The sequence below is a fragment of the Bos indicus x Bos taurus genome, chromosome 1 (genome assembly GCF_003369695.1).
Source record: "Bos indicus x Bos taurus breed Angus x Brahman F1 hybrid chromosome 1, Bos_hybrid_MaternalHap_v2.0, whole genome shotgun sequence".
Lineage (NCBI taxonomy): Eukaryota > Metazoa > Chordata > Mammalia > Artiodactyla > Bovidae > Bos > Bos indicus x Bos taurus.
The window spans coordinates 69,999,354-70,024,505 of NC_040076.1; the positions used below are offsets into that span (position 1 = coordinate 69,999,354).

Consider the following 25,152-nt stretch of genomic DNA (forward strand, 5'->3'; position numbering starts at 1 on the left):
TTTTCACTTTTATGATGCACTAGAGGTTTAGGAAACAGCAGCTGGACAGTAAAGTGATACGTCTAATGACAGACAGCTAGTTAATAAGAGTAAGAGACTATCCTCAAGCCTATCTACCTTTGAGGACAGTTAATCTAATCACAAACAGGAGACAGTTATACTATTTACTCACAAATTCTTATGATTATCAATTTTTTTCCCCCACGAAGACAATAAAACCTGACAGTCTCAATGAAACAAATATGCACTTAATTCTAAGAAACTTTAGGAGTACCATTCAATGAACCCAAAGAACTCACCTTGACAAAGTCCAGGACAGCATCTCTCTGAATCTGCTTGGTCCTTATTTTCTCCTCCTCATACTGTAGGGCAGCAAGTTGTGCCTCTCTCCGAGTACGTTCTACTAATTGTTCTCTTCTCCGATGAAGTTCCAGGTCTGTCTGTGAAAAATGGAACAAGAGGATCATTTTGCATATGCACGCAGGAATAAAGATCAACTTACTAATATTCTTTATAAATTTTGGGAAACTACTGCTGACCCAAGCCATTTTTACTTTGCATTCACTGAGCATTTCTTCAGATGTGCTTATTGCTAATTTTTTCCCATTTCTGCACTGTGTTCTGATATGTAGTATAAATTCTTATTTTCTCTCTGGTATTTTCTCTCTAAAATACTGCTACTCGTTTCAGGGGCACATATTATGTTAATTGTAGACTGAAGAGACAGGTAATAAAATTCAGAGATGTTTGGGAATTAACTGCAATTTAAGTATTATAAAAGAAGAAAATCATCTTAATTTAAAAAGAAACTCAAACTGGAAAATTTTCTTTTTACCTGATTGTGACTTGGTGATACTGATAAGAGAGAAGATGGCTCAGCTGGAACTCTGATCCAAAAAAGAAAAATAGAAAAGAAAAAACTCTTTGGTAAGACAGATAAATAAAAGATAAGTGGAATTTTACTGTTAATGTAGTTTTCTATTAATCAGCAGGCAAACTGTCTGGTCAACATTGAAAGACCAACTGCATTTTATAAACTTGAGCCCAAGTCATTAAATTAAGCTACAGGAACACCTGATGCCTCCAACTCATATTTCACATGATGATATCACCGATCAAGCTACACATAGTGGACAACTGTCTATGTCAGCCAGTGCTGATGATAGTTATTTGAGATCACTTTTCAAACAGTATTGTTTCTTTACAGCTCACAGAACTACATCTTCTTTATTACTAGGACTGAAACAAGATACATGTACATGGAGATGGTTTATACACAAAGCCACTTTATCAACACAGTTCTGCAATACTACAGAACCTATAACTTTACGTGTAGAGCACATCTACTCCCATTTTTAATTGAAGAGCAATTTTAGTAACAAAACTGAAGCTTTTGTTCATTTTTATCTTTAAGAAAAATATGAAACCTGATTTGATGCTTAAAAAAAAACAGTAAAACTTGCTTTTCAGTTTTATCAGTGTTAATTCTTATATTTTGGTATTTATTTCTTATATTTCCTAAAGTTTAAAAATATAATATATAAGAAAACAAAAACTTAAGCTAGTCTATTGTTCTTTCATGCTACATTTTTGTCTTATATTGGTTCCAAATCTTTGAAGTATTTACAAAAAATTTTTTTTAATTTCTAGGCATTAAAAAAACTTTGACAGAATAAATTGTTTGTAATTTTTAAAAGGAACAGAATAAATTACTTAATGCCTACCAAATAAACTACTTAATAACTTCCTATACAAGATTTAAAATAATGTTAAAGGTAGAGATTTAAAACTTCCTTAACTTTCTATTAATCCTCGCCAACCTTTATCCTACCACACCTAACCAGAGCATACTCAGTCACAAGTCTTGCAAGAAAAGAGAGGAATGTATTGGTAGGATAAGATTTTTAACTGGGATATAACCAATAAAGAATGAGAGATGAGTGACTCCAGGACCATGTACTAGAATAACTGGCATTAAATGCAAGTTTGTCCCAAATTACCAACTTCACTGTTAACATTTCTTGTAGCTTTTATTGGCCATCTATAGATAAACTATACCAGAAAGGATCATATAAAACCATCTCAAGTGGGTGTATGTACCTTGATTTGAACATTTTTAATAATGCTTTTTAAGCAAAACTTTTTAATATACATCTTTATATCCTCATTTCTTCACCCTCTTTTTTACACCAAAAGTTGGTTGAATTCACTGTTTGCACTTCATCTCATCCCATTTTATTTTGAACCCACTCCAATCTGGATCTGTCCTCACAAGTTCATTGAAACTGCTCTCTTCAATTTGGGGGATTTACATGTCCAAATCCAATAGTTATTGTCAGCCCTCACCTTCCTGAACCTATTAGCAGTATGTGAGATTTGCTTCTCTCTCCCCCCACGTCTTGAGAATGTCTCTTCACTTAGCCTCTGGGACATGACGTTCTTTCTCCTATTTCCATAACCATTCCTGCTTGTCTCTACTACCATACCACTGTGCTCATTTCACACGCTACCAAGGTTATACTCAAAATGCTTTAAGACAGGCTTCAGCAGTATGTGAACTGAGAACTTCCAGATGTACAAGCTGGGTTTTGAAGAGGCAGAGGAACCAGAGATCAAATTGCCAACATCTTCTGGATCAGAGAAAGCAAGGGAATTCCAGAAAAACATTTACTTCTGCTTCACTGACTATACTAAAGCCTTTGACTGTGTGGATCAAAACAAATTGTGGGAAATTCTTTTTTTTTTTTTGGAAATTCTTAAAAGAAATGGGAGTACCAGACCATCTTACCTGTCTCCTGAGAAACGTGTATGCAGGTCAAGAAGCAACAGTTAGAACTGGACACAGAACAATGGACTGGTTCAAAATTGGGAAAAGCTATATATTGTCAGCCTGCTTACTTAACTTATACACAAAGTACATCACACAAAATGCTGGGCTGGATGAATCACAAACTAGAATCAAGACTGCCAGGAGAAATATCAACAGTCTCAGACATGCAGATGATACCACTCTAATGGCAGAAAGTGAAGAGAAGCTAAAGAGCTTCTTGACGAGCATGCAAGAGAAGAGTAAAAAAGCTGGCTTGAAACTCAACATTTAAAAAACGAAGATCATGGCAACCAGTCCCATCATTTCATTACAAATAGAAAGGGGAAAAGTAGAAGCTGTAACAGATTTTATTTTCTTGGGCTCCAAAATCACTACAGACGGTAACTGTGCCATGAAATTAGCAAGCAAAAGATGCTTGCTTGTTGGAAGGAAAGCTATGACAAGCCTAGACAGTATACAAGCAGAGACATCACTTTGCCAACAAAGGTCCGTATAGCCAAAGTTATGGTTTTTCTGGTAGTCATGTATAGATGTGAGAGTTGGACCATAAAGAAGACTGAGTGCTGAAGAACTGATGCTTTCGAACTGTGATGCTGGAGAACACTCTTGAGAGTCTCTTGGACTGCAAGAAGATCAAACCAATCCATCTTAAAAGAAATAAACTGAATATTCACTGAAAGGACAGATGCTGAAGCCGAAGCTCTGATACTTTGGCCACCTGAAGTGAGAGCTGACTCATTGGAAAAGACCTGGGAAAGACTGAAGGCAACAGGAGAAGGGGGCAGCAGAGGATGAGATGATTAGATAGCATCACCAACTCAATGGACATGAACTTGAGCAAACTCCAGGAGACAGTGGAGGACAGAGGAGCCTGGTGTGCTACAGGCTATAGGGTCACAAAGAGATGGACACAACTTAGCGACTGAACAATAACAACAAATAATCCAGTTGTTTAAGCCTTAATTCTCTCCCCTTTACTCTAAGTTTATACATCTAAACCTGCTTACCTGGTTAACACCACTGAATTTCTAGCAGCATCTCAAGTAGAACATAACCACAACTTAATTTTCATCTCACACTTCAAAACTGTTCTGCCTTATTTACACTCCTTAGTGTTCCTTGAACACACCAAGTATGTTCCTCTGTAATGGCTTCTGCCTAGACTGTTCCTCCCCTAGATAGCCAGAATCCTTGATCCCTCTTTGGAGTTTCGATAAAAATATTACATCATAAAATTGCTCTCGCTTTCCCCTCAACCTGACTCAGTATTAACTCTTTCATCCTGCTTTATTTTTCTTTGTAGCACTGAGCAGTACCTGATAAGTATTTGTTACATGTATTTATCTGTTGTGGCGTTGTTATCAGGAACCTAGAACATAACCAGACTATTGCAGTGCTCAAGAAATATTGTTTAAACAAATGGCAGTGGTATCTTCCTCTCAAAAATATGGAATATTGACACAAAAATACAGGTTTGTAATTATGCGTTTTTAAATCTTGAACTTGCTTGAGCTGGGCAAACCAGAACTGTACCTCTGTATGACAGACTCTGAACTGCCCTTCTGCTTTTCTTTATTCATCATATCACATTTAATATAGTAGCTTTTCTAGTTTTGTCTATGTAACATGAAACTAAAAATATCCAGGTATTTTTTTAATACTATACTGCTTCCAGTAGAAATTAACGAACTTCACAGGACGTAGCCTGACATTATCACATTATCATCTCTCCTGAACTAAAATGCCTATCAGGTTATAAGTGAGCCCTTAAAAAAAAATTTTTTTTTTGATATATAAAATAAATGACAGTTTTGTTATTTTAACTAAAAATTTATTTACTCCATCTTAGCAAACAGTTGGAGAAGGCAATGGCAACCCACTCCAGTACTGTTGCCTGGAAAATCCCATGGACGGAGGGGCTTGGTGGGCTGCAGTCCATGGGGTTGCTTGGAGTCGGACATGACTGAGCAACTTTACTTTCACTTTTCACTTTCATGCATTGGAGAAGGAAATGGCAACCCACTCCAGTGTTCTTGCCTGGAGAATCCCATGGACGGGGGAGCCTGGTGGACTGCCGTCTATGGGGTCGCACAGAGTCGGACACTACTGAAGCGACTTAGCAGCAGCAGCAGCAAACAGTTATAAAACACTTACCAATTTATCATAATACTCTTAACATACCTCCTTACCTTTCTTAATCCTCAGGCAGATAGTGTCTGTGTTTGTGTGGGGGAGGGGGAGGTAGGAAGAAATGTACATGGTGGGGTGATGGGAGGAGAGGAGAATTGGGAGGAAAAAGCAAACAACCTTTTTTTTCAGCAGTGACAAACAAGCAAGTAGCAATCTATAAACTAACTTAATTCCTTTCAGTCTTTGTAACAGAAGGACTGATCAAGACTTTGTAGGTTAACATATTTCTCAGGTTGGGAAGCCTCAACAGCTCAAGAGGTAAGGATTCTTCCTGCAACGCAAGAGATGCAGGAGCCATAGGTTGGATTCCTGGGTTGGAAAGATCCTCTGAAGAAGGAAACAGCAACTCGTTTCAGTATTCTTGCCTGGAAAACTCCATGGACTGAGGAGCCTGGCGGGCTACAGTCCACAGGGTCGTTAAGAGTTAGATATGACTGAGCACACACATGAAGCAACGCAACATTACTCAGGTTACAGGCAAGCATTGTGAGCCTGAGAGTTGCCAGCCATTCTGAGGTGATTTTGTTTTTCTAGGTTCTAATTCATGATTCCATTTGAGGAGGATAAGAACTCTGAAATTCACAGCTATTTCCCAATACCTAAAAAAGTACTTAGCATATGAGATATTTAGCAACATGAGGTATGAGGTATGTATTGATCTTAAAGCTCAACTGATGACAGGAATAAAGTATGGGGTTCTTATCCAAAGACTGTATTGATCTAAAGATTTGAAACACCTAGGCAACAGTAATCATTGATTCAGTTTCTAGCACCTGTGGCAGGTTACATATTCTGAATGACTCTGCCAATGGAAACAAAAAAACTGTTCAACAAAGTAATCTTTTAAAATGCACTGCTGAAGTACTAAAAAAAACAAAACAAAACAAAAAACCACAGATTCTAAAAAGTTAAAAAACAGGAACTTTGGATTAAGGTTTGGTAAGCAGATTTTTGGTACATGATCTCCTCCCCTGGTATTATTCCAATAAATATGTTACGTATCAGAAAAGGACTCTGCAGATGAAATTAAGGTTACTAATTGGTTGACCTTATCCAGGTGGGCCTAGTATAATCATACAAGTCATTAAAACCAGAAGAGGAAGGCAAGAGAGTTTGAGAGATGTGGCAGAAAGGGAAATCAGATTTATGTGAAGATCTGACCCGTCACTGCGGCTTGATATGGAGGAAACCATGAACCAAGAAATGTGGGTGGACTCTAGACGCAAAAATGACTCCCAGCTAACAGCTAACAAGGTAATGGAGACCGAAATCTACAACTGCATGGAACTGAATTCTGCCAGCAACCTATATAAGCCTGGAAGTGGATTCTCTTCCAGGGTCTCTAGGTAAGACTCTAGGCTAGCCAACACCTTGACTTTGGCCTTGTGAGGCCCTAAGCAGAGAACCAAAACAAGCCTGCCCAGACTTCTATCTCTCAGAACTGTAATATAATAAATAGGTGTATTTTAAGCAACTAAATTTGTGGTAATTTGTTATATAAGGGTCAGAGACATTACTTTACCGACAAATGTCCATCTAGTCAAAGCTATGGTTTTTCCAGTAGTCACGTATGGATGTGAGAGTTGGACTATAAAGAAAGATGAGGGCCGAAGAATTGATGCTTTTGAACTGTGGTGCTGGAGAAGACTCTTGAGAGTCCCTTGGACTGCAAGGAAATCTAACCAGTCAATCCTAAAGGAAATCAGTCCTAAATATGCATTCATTGGAAGGACTGATGCTGAAGCTCCAATACTTTGGCCACCTGATGGGAAGAACTGACTCACTGGAAAAGACCCTGACGCTGGTAAAGACTGAAGGCAGGAGGAGAAGGAGACGAGAGAGGATAAGATGGTTGGATGGCATCACCAACTCGATGGACATAAGAGTTTGAGCAAGCTCCGGGAGTTGGTGATGGACAGGGGAGCCTGGCGTGCTGCAGTCCATGGGGTCGCAGAGTTGGACGTGACTGAGCGAAACCTAACTGAACTGAAGCATCAGAAAACTAAAACTTTAGTAAGACAACTGAGCAAAAAGCTGGCTTTCACCTTGAGGGTGTGTGCCATATCCTGAAAATCCTGAGCTTTACTTATGATGGACACAGAAGGTAGGAGGTGCCAAAAATAAAGCAGAGGTCTATCCAACATGGGGAAATGTAACAAGAAATGCCCGCATGATACTGGAATCTCAAATAACCACATTTTCAGTAAAGGGACACATTGACAACTAAAAAGTCACTTTGAGATAAATTTCAAAGACATGAAATGTGTCTAAATCTTCATGAACTAACAAGATTAAAAAGGCCATGTTATAAGATTTCTTTCTTTCATTATTCTCCCTACAGTTTCTTTATTCATCTATAGCTCAGCCTTCTAAACAACTTTAATATCCTGTCAAGTATAAGTAAAGAATGATGTATGACACTTTCTACACAACAAATTTAACGTTACTTAAGAACAGATTTATCAAGCCTACTTTTTTAAGATTTCAAAAAAAAAAAAAGGAAGCAAAAAAAACCAAAGGCTGAGAATCTTTCAACAATTGTGATACAGTTTATGATAAGAAACTTTTTGGAGTTCAAGAATAAGAAGCAGTACTCTTGAGAAAACAAAAAAGCAGCAGCAGCAGCAGTACCCTAAATGGTCAAGCTAAGTTTAGAAATATCCTTTGAGGCAGTAATTATAGATAAAAGATTACTTCAACTGAGATGGGAATGAAGAATATATTGTTTTCTCTGTTGTTCTGTCATCTAATCAAAAGTTTAAGTAAAATCGCTGAACTCCTGAAATTCATGCAGCTCTATTTATGCATAAATCCATGTACATCATTATAAACTTTATTGCTGCTGCTGCTAAGTCGCTTCAGTCGTGTCCGACTCTGTGCGACCCCAGAGACGGCAGCCCACCAGGATCCTCTGTCCCCAAGATTCTCCAGGCAAGAATACTGGAGTGGGTTGCCATTTCCTTCTCCAATGCATGAAAGTGAAAAGTGAAAGTGAAGTCACTCAGTCATGCCCGACTCTTAGCGACCCCATAGACTGCAGCCCACCAGGCCCCTCCGTCCATGGGATTTTCCAGGCAAGAGTACTGGAGTGGGGTGCCACTGCCTTCTCCAATAAACTTTATTACTTATCTTCAAATACTTATACAGATAAAGGTTTAGGTAATCTGAATTTAGAATCAGTAAGTCAGTTTTACTTCTTATTCTAGAGCACACAGGTACATTTCACTTAGCTCTAAATACATCATATTTAAAACACATAGTGGTAATGGCACCCCACTCCAGCACTCTTGCCTGGAAAATCCCATGGGCGGAGGAGCCTGGTAGGCTGCAGTCCATGGGGTCGCTAAGAGTCAGGCATGACTGAGTGACTTCACTTTCACTTTTCACTTTCATGCATTGGAGAAGGAAATGGCAACCCACTCCAGTATTCTTGCCTGGAGAATCTTGGGGACAGAGGATCCTGGTGGGCTGCCGTCTCTGGGGTCACACAGAGTCGGACATGACTGAAGCGACTTAGCAGCAGTAGCAGCAGCAGTATCTAAACACCTTCATTATATATATATATACATAAAACCAAAATCATTTCATGCTCTTACTACCCAGTTTTAAGACAAAATGACTAGCATTGGTTTTTCAAACCTATTTTGATGTGAATATCTTCTCATGTCTTCTGTTTTTTGAAATTCCCTCATGGGTATTGGCTTTATTGGTGAACCCTAGGCCAAAAACAGAAAGACAGATCAATTTAACACATGTATCCAGAAAAGTGTAATTACACAGTTTACATTTCAATGGCATTTAGGGATCAATATAGTATATTACACTAAAAATATTTTAACAAAATCTTGGAATGTGAATTTTCACATTTAGAAGGATTATAGGCTATATTACTGCTTTGATAAACAGAAGACTGTTCACAAGCCAAAAACATTTATTTTTTAAAAATGTAGATTTTCTTCTCACTGTACTTTATGATTTATAATGACCATACAGTAATATTTACAAAACAGTAAGATGTGAAAGTTGGAAAGAATCTTAGAGATCATTGAGCACAAACTCTCCTCTAGAACAAGAACGCCTACCGATCCTATCCTGACTTTTGCTCAGCCTCTCGACTATTCCTGGTAACAGGAAGTTCACTGGGGAGACTACATTTCTTTACTTCATCATCATCATAAATTGTACTTATGTTAGACAAATAGTCCTGGGGATGATAGTAGAATATCAAGACAAAGTAAAAAGTAATTTCTTCCTTTTTCTTTAAAGATTTATTTACTTATTTTATTATTTATTTATTTATTACCCATTTATTATGATGGGTCTTTGCTGCTGCACACAGGCTTTCTCTACTTGCGGGGAGCGTGGGCTACTCTTTGTTCTAGTGTGCAGGCTTCGCACTGAGGTAGCCGCTCTTGTTGTGGAGCACAAGCTTTAGGAGTGCTGGCTTCAGTAGTTTCAGCTCATGGGCTCAGCAGTTGTGATGTACCGGCTTAATTGCTTGGCAACACATGGGATCTTCCTGGACCAGGGATGGAACCAGTGTCCCTTGCACTGCATGGTGAATTCTTAATCACTGCACCACCAGGGAAGTTCAAATGTAATTTGTTTATGGCAAAATATGGTATTAATTGGGGCTTCCCTGGTAACTCAGCAGTAAAGAATCTGCCTGTGATGCAAAAGATGCAGGAGACCCAGGTTCAATCCCTGGATGGGGAAGATCCCCTGGAGAAGAGAATGGCAACCCACTCCAGTATTTAGAGTTGGACACGACCGAAGCGAATTGAACACGAGCATGATGGTATTAATTAGGGCTTTCCTGCTGGCTTGTGGTAAAGAATCTGCCTGCAATGTAGGAGACCACGTGCAATGTAGGAGATGTAAGTTTGATCTGTGGGGTGGGGGAGATCCCCTGGAGAAGGAAATGTCAACCCACTCCAGTATTCTTGTCTGGAAAATCCCATGGACAGAGGAGCCTGGCGGGCTACAGTCCATGGGATCACAAGAGTTGAACATGACTGAACGACTAAAACACACAGGGTAAAGGTCATTTAAAAAAATTATTGATTGAAAACGTAACTGCTTTAAGTTATATGGCTTATATACTGAAAAATTTAAATCAAAGATAGAGACACCATGTATTTTGTCAAATGAGAATCTATAAAAACAATATAATCCTACTTAAGCACCAAAGAAAATCATCAAAATGGGTATTCTAGAAGGGAAAAAAACCCAACTTATTCTCCCTAAAAATCTAAAATCAAATTTTATTTGATTTTACAGTCTATGTCCAAGAAACAGGTACATCACACATAACTAGAAAATCTTAGGTGAATTACTCCAAAGGGCTAAGGCTGATTCCTGTAAAGTCTGGGCATAAGGATCATATTAAATGAGACACAATTCTAGAATCTGGATGAGAGAATATTTATTCTAATTTTAGTTAATTTAAGTTTATAAGTAAACAGAAATCTCTCTTAGTATGCTACCATCAGTGACTTAGCACCCAGGTTTTACAATGCTGTGATTACCTAAAATTACGGCAAGAGGTACATGAAATTTTCATGACAAAAATGAACGTAACATTAGTTTAATTAAAAAAGTAAATATGTTACAGTCTATAAGCCATACCCCATTTTGTCATAATATTTCTATGCATGTGAGAGGTATTATGATAAACCTTAAATAATAGCAGAGTGTTTAAAATCTCAAATAGTTTTTAACAACCCATTTTTAGGCAGTATCCAAGAATATAAAAAAATATTTATTCACTGGTTATTAAACCATTTAAAATAATACTACTTCATTTTACTTTTATATATGGGTGGTGGTTTAGTCACTAAGTCGTGTTCGACTCTTGTGACCCAACGGACTGTAAGCTGCCAGGCTCCTCTGTCCATGGGATTTTCCAGGCAAGAATACTGGAGTGGATTGCCATTTCCTTCTCCAGGAGATCTTCCCGACCCAGGAAGTGAACCTGGGTCTCCTGCATTGCAGGCAGATTTTTATATATGCCAAGCTTCAAAAGCCTTATGACACAGAAGTCCTAAAGAGCCTTACAACAGAATCATAAAGACTACTATACGTAATAGGTAGATGGAATCAGAAAACATATTACAAATTAGCCAATATAATGGATTAAAGAAATGATATTACAATTTTTCACCAGCAGTATAACGGGCATTTTCACTTTTAGTAGAAATACCTCATCTACACAGGATAATTAACCATAAAACAGTCAAAGAAAAAGACTACAAGAAAAGAAAAAGGATTCCCCAAGATTATAAAGTGGGCGTTGTTAACTTAAATTTTACTGCCAAGTAGATGCCCTTTGCTCTAGCAGAAATGCTTACAGCCTGAACCACAAGTAGTTTCATTAATCAACTTGTACACATTGCTATCTGTAGGCTGCAGGACTTTGATTCACAGCAATGGACATTATTGGTTAGTTTCACCTTTTGAGATGTCAGTCACCCATTGTCAACCATTGATCCAAAAATACTATATGGAAAGTTTCAGAAACAAACAATTTGTAAGTTTTATACTGCATGCCATTCTAAGCAGTGTGGTAAAATTGCAAGCTGTCCCACTCCATCCCACCTGGATTACGAATCATCCCTTTCACCAGGGTATCCTGCCTGTTAGTCAGTTAGTAGCTGGCTCAGTTAAGTTTCTCTCAATTATCAGACTGTTGCAGTACAGCAGTGCTTGTGTACAAGTAATCCTATTTTATTAATAATGGACCCAAGTACAAAAGTAGTAATGTTGGTAATTCAGATATGCCTGAGAGAAGTCGTAAAATGCTTCACTGAAGTGAAAAGGTGAAAGTTCTTGAATTAATAAGGAAAGAAAAAAATTGAATTCCAAGGTAAGATCTACAGTAAGAACAAAGCTTCCATCTGTGAAGTTGTGAAGAAGGAAAGAGACATTCATGCTAGTTTTGCTATTGCACTTGAAACTGCAAACGTTACACGCCCACAGTATGTGTAAATGAATGCTTAGTTAAGATGGGAAAGGCATTATATTTGTGCAGTGAGATAATAAGAGAGAGCATGAGTGTGCACACATCCAAATTCACATAATTTTTGTTACAGTATACTGTTGCAACTATTTTTAGTTATTATTCTTAATCTCTTACTGTGCCTGATTTATAAATTAAACTTTATCATAGGTATGTATGTATAGGAAAAAACATAGTACATATAGGGCTCAGTACCATCCATCCACTGGTGTTCTTGGAATGTATTCCCCTCAGATATGGGCTGGGGGGAATAACGTATTTATCAAACTTTAAATACAAGAGTGTCTTTTGAACCAACAAAAAATACTGTGTTCAAAAGTCTTCAGATAGGAAAACCAAGTTTTTTTTTTTTAAAAGAATGATAATAACACTCTATAACATGTCCCACTTGAAGTGACTATTCGCTATTTCTAAAAGACTTAAATACATCATTCTTCAAAAAGGCCCCAAGTGTTTCTCAAATAATCCCTGCTCAGAGCCTGGGACCAACTCCAGACATTAACATCACACACACTGAAGTGGAGCCATTTTATTATGCTGACTAGATACACTGAAGAATGCTATTTCTACTTGAGACCCTTGGGGAACTGGCGGAGACTTCGCAGTGGGCTGAATGCTCATTTGTTTTCTAAGGCAACTCAATGCTCCACTATAACAGACACCCAGGAATTTTAATGGCAAACAATTTGTATTCTGTGTGACTTAGCATAAAAGCACCAATATAATTAAGCTCATCATGAAAATTCTATGGTTGAGTCTGTATGTTGCTCCAAAAGTCTGCCGTTGGTTCAATTCTTAATTACTGACCAAACTATGATTTATCAGTTAACAAAAAAGCATTAAGAATAACAATAAAAAGCATCATATTCCTTTGAATTTTCTTAGGACTTCTCTTCTTTAAAATTCTGAAATCTGTCTTTTTATTTGAAAAATAAATCTCAACTTTACTTAAGACTATTGTCTGATTTTAAAAATAGTTTGAAAAAGTAATAAAATTGGAACTAAAGATAATAAAACAAATAATTGAGCCTAAACCAACAAATCACTGATATGACAGAAATTTAGACTATCATAAATTGTTTTTACTAGGGGATGGCAACAAATTTAGGTTTAAACATGTATATTACCTCATGAGAGATTCGCCGTTGTTCAATATACGCCATAAACTGTGAACTGAGGCTGTCTGAGTCCAGGCCCTTGTGTGGTCTCACCTCATCCTCATCTTCCTCTGCAGTACAGCTGTCAATATAGTCAATCTGATCCAGTTCATGTTCCACTGTCCATATGACACAAACACACACACACATCAAAAAAAAAAAATTCAAGTTAGATAGCCAACAAAAACCATTAAATTGCATTCTTTCCTTTTCCTTAACATTTTCTATTATGAAAGTGGGAAGAATAAATTACGTAAGTCTTTATCATTTAGTCCATGGTCACTCACAAGAACAGGCTAAAGAAAAGCCCTAGTCTTGATTCACTACAAAGAATGCAGTAATTGATGGTAATTACTGGAATTTAGACCTCTAGTATTTCTTTTTTCTTTGGCTAGCTCTTGACTATTTTAAACAAGTTTGACTCTGTGAGACAAAAAGAGGAAGAATAATTTTTTAACGTTGAAGGGTATATCTTCTTTTAGGTTTTGTGTCATTTTTTGGATGTTTTAGGTTTGGGGCTTAATCATATCTCTTTAAAGAATTAGGCAGAAAACCTAACACAATTAACTCTAAATAAAAGTGAAAAGACAGGAGGAAAGACTTGGTGATAAAGAAACAGATACTGATGACTGTTCCCCTTATTGTAACTGCTATCCATTACTAGAAAAAAAAGATTTTCCTATTTAGAAAAATATTTTTTAGAGGTCAGTATTGCAGGTATGTTGCAGCAGTTTGTGGATGGAAGGGAATCATTTGGGGAATTTTTGCTTCTCAAAATGCTCTGGGGTGAGAAGCACATAAATAAGATTCAGATGCCCTTGAAGAGCACAATTTCAGATGAAAGACAAGGCAGACATCAAGAATACACTGAATTTCTAAAAGAGGTCACACAATGACCACAAAGAGAATCTTTAAAAAGGAGAATACTTCTAAGAAGATCATGGTTAAATCAAGATTAGCAAAGATCAGGCTTCCCCTATGGCTCAGTGGTAAAGAATCTGCATGTCAATGCAGGAGACACCAGTCCGATCCCTGATCCAGGAATTTCCCACATGCCATGGAGCAACTAAGCCTGTGCACCAGAACTATTGAGCCTGTACTCTATAGTCCAGGAGCCACAATTACTAGCCCACTTGCTGCAACTACTGAAGTCTGAGCGTCTTAGAGCCCACACTCTGCTACTGGAGAGGCCAGTGCAACAAGAAGCCCACACATGCAGCTGGTGAAAAATGCAGTGTATGATCACTGCAACTAGAGAAAAAGCCCACGCAGCAACCGAGACAGCACAGCCAAAAAAAAAAAAAAAGATTAGCAAAGGTCTATTCCAGATAAACTTATTAGTAAACTTAGTATTCCAGAGAACTCAGTAAAGTTCTCTCCCAAAATAAAGAGAAAAACATTATATTTTAATTACAAGCCTGAAAACATAGAGAAATTGAAATTTAGTCCTAATAGAAAACATTTTTTTTTCTAATCATATGAGAAGAGGAGGGAGGTCTCTAAAAAAAGAATGGAAGAAGTTACAGATATACAAATAAAAGGAATGAATGGATGTGAAAAGGCCGTTTAAAAAGTCAGAGATAAAAAAGATTTTGGATGTTGTTAGGAATCACGTTTACCTCCACCATTTGTTACTACTAAACTGCTGTGATTCTCCTGGTATTGATTTTCTCTTCGTAGTCTTTGTTCTTTAGTAATTTCTGCTACTCGAAGAGGCAGATCTGAAAATTCATCTGTAGGCTTAAAAAAATAGCAGAAACACTAAAATAAATCACTTCAAATTTTAGACAAGGTATTTATAGCATAAACTCAGAATTTATATTTTTTAAAAAAGAGCAAAATAATTACAGAGATGCATCTACAAAGATGTACATATTATTCAACAACATCAATGTACTTAATGGCACTGAAATGCACACTTAAAAATGGTTAAAATGGGGCTTCCCTGGTGGTCTAATGGTTATGAATCCGCCTTGCAATGCAGGGGACACCAGTTCAATTTCTGATCCAGGAAGATCCCACACGCTGTGAGGCAACTAAGCCTGTGTGCCACAACTACTGACCTTATGCTCTAGAGCCCGGGAGCCACAACTACAGAAGCCCATGGGCCCTAAAGCCTGTGCTCCAGCAACAAGAGAAGCCACTGCAATGAGAAGCCTGCACACCACACCTAGAGAGTAGGCCCTGCTTGATACAACTAGAGAAACCCTGAGAGCAGCAACACAGACCCAGTGCAGCCCCCCCAAAAAAGTATCTTTTTTGATATTGCCACAATCATGTACACACCCAACCACACACAAATAGCCAAGCAATTTCAAATGACAAATAAGCTGTATTCTAAAACTAATTTGCTTTAGACTCCAAATAAAATAATGTTAAAAATGGTATACTACCAGTCTTGCTAACAAAATCTTTTTATCATTTAACCTAATTTATAGCTAAAATATTATACCTTAGTAATTTAAAAAGAGAAAACATAATACTAATAATTAAAACAAAAGAGAAAAATGATATAATTAGCTGAGAAAGTTACTTATTTATCTTGAGCATGTAGATAACTTCATCAGGTTCCTATCTTATTACCCATCAGCCTATAGTTCTATTTTCTCACCTTCTAGCAGATCTTCTACCCCTCTCTGCTCAAGATTACCCAGGCACTCAAAATTTTAGGTTTCCCATGTAACTGGCTCAGTTCCCATTAAGATCTTCCAGGATATAAAATGATTTATACGAGACAATGAGGTAACAAACATGGAAAACACAATATGCTAAAAAGATGATGAAGAAACATAATACCGTTTCTGAGTGATAGGACTATGTGGGAGTTTTACCCCTCATTTGGCTTTTCTATACTTTACATAACAAGAAATTGAGTCCAATTAAGACACTTTCCATTTTTATCATTTTACTTCCTCTTAATCAGAAGTTGCAACAAGTACAATAAACACTTACTTCATTCCCTGACCATCTCTTATCACCACTGTCCACACTGTTGAAACCTGAATCAAGCGCTCCGTAGGGACGACCTGAGTACAGTTCTTCATGGCTGCCGAAAAGAAACTTTAGTTCTTATTGTGAAGTTTGATACTTTAAAAATTAACATTTGAAATAGATGCAATTTGAGTAATAAATATTTTCATGGCATTTAGGGACTTCATTGCTTAGAATGAAGTGAGTACTCCTTTAATTTTTTAGTATGAAAAACTCCAAATTCAAAGAAAGCAGTTAGAAGAGAATAATGAACTTTCATGTCCTCATTATCCACCTTCAAAAATATCAACACTCTTACTTCATCTGTTCCTCTAGCCATTCCCAATGACCCTCTCCACTATTTCTGTTTTTAATAGCACTCTCTTTCTTAAGGTAAAATTTATATACACCAAAATACACAAACCTTTGACAAATGAATGCATCTTTGTAACATACACCCCTATCATGATACAGGACACTTCTACTTCACCAGAAAATTACCACACATCCCTTTCCAGTCAACTTTCCTCACCTCATCAACTAAGAAGCAACTACCAAAATTTTTTTTACTTTAAATTAGTATAGAAGGCCAAATAATTGTTTTCAAAGATGTCAAGATATAATCCCTGAAACCTGTAAATATGTTACTTTACATTGGAAACGGGAATTAAGGTTGCAGATTAAAGTAAGGCTGCTAGTAAGCGTACTTTAAAATAAGGAGATTATCCTGAATTGTATGAATGGGCTCAATGTAATCACAAGGTCTCTTGAATGTGTAAGAGGGAAAAAGAAGAAGAGGATACAATGCTGGTTTAAAGATGGGGGAAGGGACAAGAACTAAGGAAAGCACACAACCTCTAGAAGTTGAAAAAGGCAAGGAAACACAGTCTACTCAGAATCTACAGAAAAGAATGGAGCACTGCCAGCATCTTAATTTTAGCTCAGTGAGACCAAAATTTAGATTTCTGACCTATACCATAAAATGATTCATTTGTGTTGTTTAAACCTCTAAGTTTGGGGTAATTTGTTCTGCTTATTCTAGAATGCACAAAAATGGAGTATGTACTTTTCATACTTGGCATCATGTCAGTGAAATTCTTGTCATGTCAGTGAATTCATCCTGGATGAATGAATTTATATGGTAAGTGTAGGTTTAACTTAAAAAACTGCCAATCTGTTTTCAAAAGTAGCTGAATCATTTTAAATTCCCAACAACAATATACTGGAGTTCCAGTTGCCAACACTGTATACTGCCAGTCATTAATTTTAGTTATTATTCTGACGGCTGTAAAGTCTGATGTTAATTTGTATTTCTCTGATGATTAGTGATATTTAATATTTTAATGTGCTTATTGGCTATTTATCTTCTTTTATGAAATGTATGTTCAAATCTTTGGCCCATTTAAATAAATATACAACATCAATAATCTTGACAACAGTTTGCTAAGTAAAAGCCACAGACAAAACGCTATATATTTTATTTCATTTCTATGAAATTCTAGAAAAGGCAAATGACAGAGAGCTGACCAGTGACTGCCTGGGGCTGAGGGTGATTTTTAAAAAAATACGTATCTTGATTGTGTTGGTAGTTTTGTGACTGTACCCATTTACCAAAACTCACCAAATTGGACACTTAAAATGGGTAAATTTTATCTCAGTAAAGTTGTTTAAAAAATCGGCCAAACTAACTTTCCAAAATGGATGTTCTGATTTTACTTTTTTACAACTCAAATTACATTACATAAGCAACATAAGAGCACTGGTTGCTCCACATCCTTTCATTTGCTGTTGTCAGTCTTAATTTTATTCTTGTGGATATGCATTGTAACTTAATATGCATTTCAATGATGATTAATGATGTTAAGCACTTTTCTGTGTGCTTACTGATCAATTATGTATCTTTCTTTGTAAAGTTTATTCAAGACTTTTGTTCAGTTTTCAACTGGGTTGTTTGTCTTTTTAACATTAAGTTGCAGGCTTCTCTGGTGGCTTAGCTGGTAAAGAATCCACCTGCAATGCAGGAGGACCCTGGTTCGATGCCTGGGTTGGGAAGATCCCCTGGAGAAGGGCATGGCAACCCACTCCAGTATTCTTGCCTAGAGAATCCCCACGGACAGAGGAGCCTGGTGGGGTTGCAAAGAGTCAGACAGGACTGGCACATTCTTTATACACTCTGGATGGAAGTCTATTATTTTATATGTATTTTGCAAATAATTTCCCTCAGTCTGTGGCTTGCCTATTTTCTTAACAGTTTCTTTTCATAAATAGATGGTTTTACTTTTCATTAAATTGAGTTTATCATTTCTTTTTTAATGGTTATTTCTTTCTGTGTCCTCAGAAATCCTTGCATTCCCCAAGTCACAAAGATATTCTACATTTTCTTCTAAAGCTATAAAAGCTTTAGTTTTTGCTTGTTCTTAAACATAGTTTTAAAAAGTTAGCTTAAAGTCTAAAACATGACAAAAACCTATGTTAAAAATTGGTCTGTTAGCATTTTATTTAATAAGATGGCCTAGATTGAAAAATAACTTTCAATGGTACAAATTTAAAACATGTAGTGTTCTTCTGGTATCAAATTTTGTATTCCATGTATTCTTACAGTTTGTGTATGTAACTTTAAAAAAGTTGCTATGTCACAATGAATCAGAATTTAAGGTACAGGGAAAGAGCAATGCATTTGAGGGACTTGCTTGGTGGTCCACTGGTAAAGTAATTAGCCTCCAATTAAAATAAATAAATTTATATTAAAAAATAAATAAATAAATAAAAGTTATGCACAACCATAAAAAAAAAAAGAATCCACCTTGCAATGCAGGGGTTTAAGTTCAATCCCTGGTCAGGGATCTAAGATCCCACGTCTTGGAGCAACTAAGCCCAAAGACCGCAACTACTGAGCCCACATGATGCAGTGAAGATCCTATGTGGTTCAGTGGTTAAGAATCTGCCTGCCAATGCAGGGGACACGAGTTCGATCCCTGGTCTGGGAAGATTCCTCATGCCTTGAGGCAACTAGGCCTATGTACTAAACTACTGAGCTCATGCTCCAGAGCCTACAAGCTGCAACTATTGAGCCCATGCACCTGGAGCCTGTAATACACAAAAGAAGTCACTGCAATGAGAAGCCCGCACATCACAACTAGAGAGTAGCTCTGTCCGCATGCAGCAACGAAGACCCATCACAGCCAAAAATAAATAGAAAAGTGCCCAATAGTACAAAGTTTCAGAGCTAGAACCAAGGCCTTCTAACTCCATGACTGCATTCTGAATAAATGCACTGATAACTACAATGCAATCTTATTAATCTGTACCTTAGTAAGAAAGGACATGAAAGTACAATGTCTCATTTGTTGGTGCAAGAGGAGCTGAAGGAAATATTTTTCTTTTATATACATAAATATATATACACATGCACAACATATATATTGATATATATATATAAACTTATAGGATATTCTGAAATAATCACAAATACAGTAACATAACTCTGGAAAAATAGAAAATGCAGAGGATAATCTATTAGCATAATTAGGGATTATATAGGGATTGGAATATATTAGATCTGTAATTACGAATTCCTTTGAGAAACATGATATGTTTATGCTATCTAGACCTCCCATTTAGGAAAACTTTCTCTATTGACTCAAGCCTTCCTATATCTTTTAGCAAACACAAATCTCTTCCCAGGAATTTTTTATATCTGTTTTTTAAAAGGAAAGTAATAAAGACTGCAATATTCAAAGAAATAAGGTGAAGACTTCTTAATCCTCAAAACTAAGGACAGAATCAGAGAGAAAAAGATTCTGTAACCAGCACTGCAGCCCTCAATCAAAGCTCACTGCTCAAAGAGGTAATGATGTTTCCTCCTTGGTTTCTTCAGGTGTGCCCTGTAATCATTACACATACACACACCCAGTAATCACTATTCATCTTCTCACACTCAAACCTCAAGGCAACAGCAGCAGTTTAATATTCCTACTCTGCTACTTCAGGAGAGAAAAACTTTTCCTTTGCAAGGGTTACTAACTCCTTGAGAAAATAAGTTAGTGTATATATAAAATAAAAACTACTTAAAAAAAAAAAAGATTAGTGTTATTTATTTACTTTTTTGCCCTGCACCTCATGGCATGTGGCATGTGGGATCTCAGTTCCCAGAAGGGGGATCAAACCCAAACCCTAGCAGTGGAAGAGCTGAGTCTTAACTCCTGGACTACCAGCAAAGTCCTCTAAAAGCTACTTTTTTTGTTGCTGTACATTTTTTTTCTAAACAGTACAGGAGTAGAAACTTTTAGAAATATTTAAATAGGAAAAACAAAACTTTCTTCTAGAGATAAGAAATAAGAGTTCCATATTTTAAGCAATGAAGTGAGGTAAGAGGAAAAAGAAATGAAAAGGAAATAATGGAGAAAATTTAAAAATTCTTGGTATTAGTGGTCTGGCTTTCCTCATATCTTCCCCACTGCCAAAATTCTTCCTCTAAGACAGACCTAGATCAGCACACTGTAAGACCTAATCTCCACCTCCCCCACCATCTTTTCGAAATCATTTTGTCTTCCTTAACACCACATACCTGCTTTTAGTCTTCTCAGAGTTAAAAGTGCTAGTACTGAGGATGTTCTGGTAGGAATATTTTATGCATATGCATAATTTCTCCCTGTACTTGTTTAAGTGTACTAAATCAAAACAACTAGATTAAAGCTGGTGTTCCCAATGTCCTTCAGTCTATACAAATCTGCAGTCTAACAGCCAGACCAAAAAACTCCGAATATCATTATAAAGCTGCTTCTGAAGACTTTAGGCAGAGAAAGCTATATAGAAAACTATAAAACACTGGTGAAAGAAATCAAAGAGGACACTAATAGATGGAGAAATATACCATGTTCATGGATTGGAAGAATCAATATAGTGAAAATGAGTATACTACCCAAAGCAATTTATAGATTCAATGCAATCCTTATCATGCTACCAACAGTATTCTTCACAGAGCTAGAACAAATACTTTCACAATTTGTATGGAAATACAAAAAACCTCGAATAGCCAAAGTGATCTTGAGAAAGAAGAATGGAACTGGAGGAATCAACCTACCTGACTTCAGGCTCTACTACAAAGCCACAGTTATCAAGATAGTATGGTACTGGCACAAAGACAGAAATATAGATCAATGGAACAAAATAGAAAGCCCAGAGATAAATCCACGCACCTATGGACACCTTATCTTTGACAAAGGAGGCAAGAATATACAATGGATGAAAGACAATCTCTTTAACAAGTGGTGCTGGGAAATCTGGTCAACCACTTGTAAAAGAATGAAACTAGAACACTTTCTAACACCATACACAAAAATAAACTCAAAATGGATTAAAGATCTCAACGTAAGACCAGAAACTATAAAACTCCTAGAGGAGAACATAGGCAAAACACTCTCTGACATACATCACAGCAGGATCCTCTATGACCCACCTCCCAGAATAGTGGAAATAAAAACAAAAATAAACAAATGGGACCTAATTAACCTTAAAAGCTTCTGCACATCAAAGGAAACTATTAGTAAGGTGAAAAGACAGCCTTCAGAAAGGGAGACAATAATAGCAAATGAAGCAACTGACAAACAACTAATCTCAAAAATATACAAGCAACTCCTCCAGCTCAACTCCAGAAAAATAAACAACCCAATCAAAAAATGGGCCAAAGAACTAAATAGACATTTCTCCAAAGAAGACATACAGATGGCTAACAAACACATGAAAAGATGCTCAACATCACTCATTATCAGAGAAATGCAAATCAAAACCACTATGAGGTACCATTTCACACCAGTCAGAATGGCTGCGATCCAAAAGTCTACAAATAATAAATGCTGGAGAGGGTGTGGAGAAAAGGGAACCCTCTTACACTGTTGGTGGGAATGCAAACTAGTACAGCCACTATGGAGAACAGTGTGGAGATTCCTTAAAAAACTGGAAATAGAACTGCCTTATGATTCAGCAATCCCACTGCTGGGCATACACACTGAGGAAACCAAAAGGGAAAGAGACACGTGTACCCCAATGTTCATCGCAGCACTGTTTATAATAGCCAGGACATGGAAGCAACCTAGATGTCCATCAGCAGATGAATGGATAAGAAAGCGGTGGTACATATACACAATGGAGTATTACTCAGCCATTAAAAAGAATACATTTGAATCAGTTCTAATGAGGTGGATGAAACTGGAGCCTATTATACAGAGTGAAGTAAGCCAGAAAGAAAAACACCAATACAGTATACTAACGCATATATATGGAATTTAGAAAGATGGTAACAATAACCTTGTGTACGAGACAGCAAAAGAGACAGTGATGTATAGAACAGTCTTATGGACTCTGTGGGAGAGGGAGAGGGTGGGAAGATTTGGGAGAACGGCATTGCAACATGTAAAATATCATGTATGAAATGAGTTACCAGTCCAGGTTCAATGCACGATACTGGATGCTTGGGGTTAGTGCACTGGGACGACCCTGAGGGATGCTATGGGGAGGGAGGAGGGAGGAGGGTTCAGGATGGGGAACACATGTATACCTGTGGCGGATTCATTTTGATATTTGGCAAAACTAATACAATTTTGTAAAGTTTAAAAATAAAATAAAATTGTAGTTGGAAAAAAAAAAAAGAAGTAAAACAAACAAAAAAAATTTTTAATTATATGTATTTCCCTTTATTGGGAAAATCTTAGCAGTATCTTAAGTAGCATTTTAGCATTTTCTTATCTCAGCATTTTCTTAAGCAGCACCAATTACTGTACAGTGCTAAAATATAGTAATAACTTAAAATTTACTAAAATATGAAGGGTAAAAAAAAATAAATAAATAAAATAAAATATGAAGGGTACTTTACATATATGTCTGGTGATGTCAAACTGCTATGTTTCTAGAGCTTCATTGTTTTTAAAAACCTTATTAAAATTATGAAATACCATATAAAATAAAAGAATACTTATAACTGACATAGCTTTTAAGGTATGGTGAGACACGAATACCTTTAAAGCCCCCTTATGTCTTCACTTGGAATCTTTCTCCCTTTCAGAATTTATCAGTAATTTGAATTTTGTTAATATGCATCTGCTTTTTATGGTTTTATTTTTTCCTTTGAATTATTTTTGTATTTTTAATATGTCTGCTTTTAGAAACTCTAATAAAATAGAAGTTTCTTCATCTGTTTTAAGTTAGGACACTGAGAAGGTTAGGACTGTGCTTTTACGTAAAATGTGACAAATTCTAAGAGAATGCCTAAAGGGTTCTCTTGAGTAAAGTTTATTAATATTATTACACCTTCACTGAGATATCTATTTTGCCTGTTTAAAGACTTTATGAATTTAATTCCTGTTACTTAAGACTGCTGTAATGGTTGGGAATGCCAAGAAAATGCCTTTGTAAAAGTCTGATGCTATATGCAGCTGAGGGATTCACAGACTTAAAAGATCCCAAAATGACATTCAGTCAGTCAGTTCAGTCGCTCAGTCGTGTTCGACTCTGCAACCCCATGAATCGCAGCACGCCAGGCCTCCCTATCCATCACCAACTCCCGGAGTTCACTGAGACTCATGTGCATTGAGTCGGTGATGCCATCCAGCCATCTCATCCTCAGTCGTCCCCTTTTCCTCCTGCCCCCAATCCCTCCCAGCATCAGTCTTTTCCAATCAGTCAACTCTTCGCATGAGGTGACCAAAGTACTGGAGTTTCAGCTTTAGCATCATTCCTTCCAAAGAAATCCCAGGGCTGATCTCCTTCAGAATGGACTGGTTGGATCTCCTTGCAGTCCAAGGGACTCTCAAGAGTCTTCTCCAACACTACAGTTCATGGCCATCAAATCTAACACCTTCACTCCCTTTGTGAAAAATGCAGCCCAGAAAGTTTGAATGAGTTGCCTTAAGTTATAGAGTTAGTTAAAAGGAGAGCCAAGGTTAGTTAGTATTAAAGTCACTTAGACCAGCAGTTTTCAACTGAGGACCTCTCAGAGGATATTTGGTAATAACTAGAGACACCTTTGTTTGTTACGTTGGGAAGGTGCTACAGAAGCCAGGGAAGCTGTTGAGTATCTTCCAGTGTACGGGACAGGTCCTCACCACAAATAATTATCTATTTCGAAATATCCACAGTGCTGAGGTTAAGAAACCCTGACTTAGAACTATACTTGGTCACATCTATGTAATCTATTTTTTACTTAATATAAGCATTCTGAGAAAAATAATGTTAAAATAGGTTATTTTGCTTTGGTTAAACAAACCGTCAGACAAATTTAAGGGTCCCATTTATTTGCTTCTCCGTGAGATAGAAAATAATAAATGAAGAATACAATATACTCACCAGGAGCCAAAACCCATGGGTCTCCTATCATAATCTGGCAGATCTGGAGCAATCTTACAAGCCTGCATGTTCAGGTATTTAAATATGTGGATTTTGCCTTTTATACATATCTAAGTAAAGTAACATATAGAAACAAATTATTATTCATCTGAAATATATGTGTATCCAAACCTTTTTTCCTTCTGCTTCTTTTATTTTTTTTAATTTTAAATTTACTTATTTTTTTAACTGAAGGAGCCCCTGCCTTTTAAATCACAATCAGCTTTTTATTTAATGTATATTGGAAATAGAAGGTATTTCTATTAAGTATGTACGGTAATATTAAAAATTAATTCATTATAACACATTATATCATTTGTTACCTTAGGTATTTAAGTGATATAAATGTAGGGTTTTGTTTTCTAGTCACTAATAAGTTTTAGTAACATAGTATACATAATTCATGATTATAAACACTGTTAGAATACCAAGTAAACTTATATTGACTAGTTAGGCACAGTCAGAGATTTAAAGCATTGCTCCCCATGGATTCTACTGGCAACTTTTGTTTTTAGAAATCCAACAATCATGCACAATTATGTGTTCAATCCTACTTCCTGTAAGAAAGAAAAGCAGGAAATGATTAAATATTAAAGTCATATATAGTT

General features: G+C 36.7%; 1 protein-coding gene across 11 annotated transcripts in view; it reads right to left on the reverse strand.

The window, feature by feature from the left end:
- The window catches only part of LRCH3 (leucine rich repeats and calponin homology domain containing 3), a 107,852-nt gene that overhangs the window by 30,313 nt on the left and 52,387 nt on the right, over nt 1-25,152 (reverse strand). For all 11 annotated transcript variants that reach the window (XM_027536853.1, XM_027536824.1, XM_027536787.1 and 8 more), the window contains exons 6-12: nt 24,506-24,615; nt 16,148-16,241; nt 14,815-14,935; nt 13,166-13,314; nt 8,660-8,736; nt 836-887; nt 300-440 (exon numbers count right to left, since the gene is read on the reverse strand). In XM_027536853.1, coding sequence (XP_027392654.1) covers nt 300-440; nt 836-887; nt 8,660-8,736; nt 13,166-13,314; nt 14,815-14,935; nt 16,148-16,241; nt 24,506-24,615 — 744 coding nt within the window. The remainder of the gene's footprint in view (nt 1-299; nt 441-835; nt 888-8,659; nt 8,737-13,165; nt 13,315-14,814; nt 14,936-16,147; nt 16,242-24,505; nt 24,616-25,152) is intronic.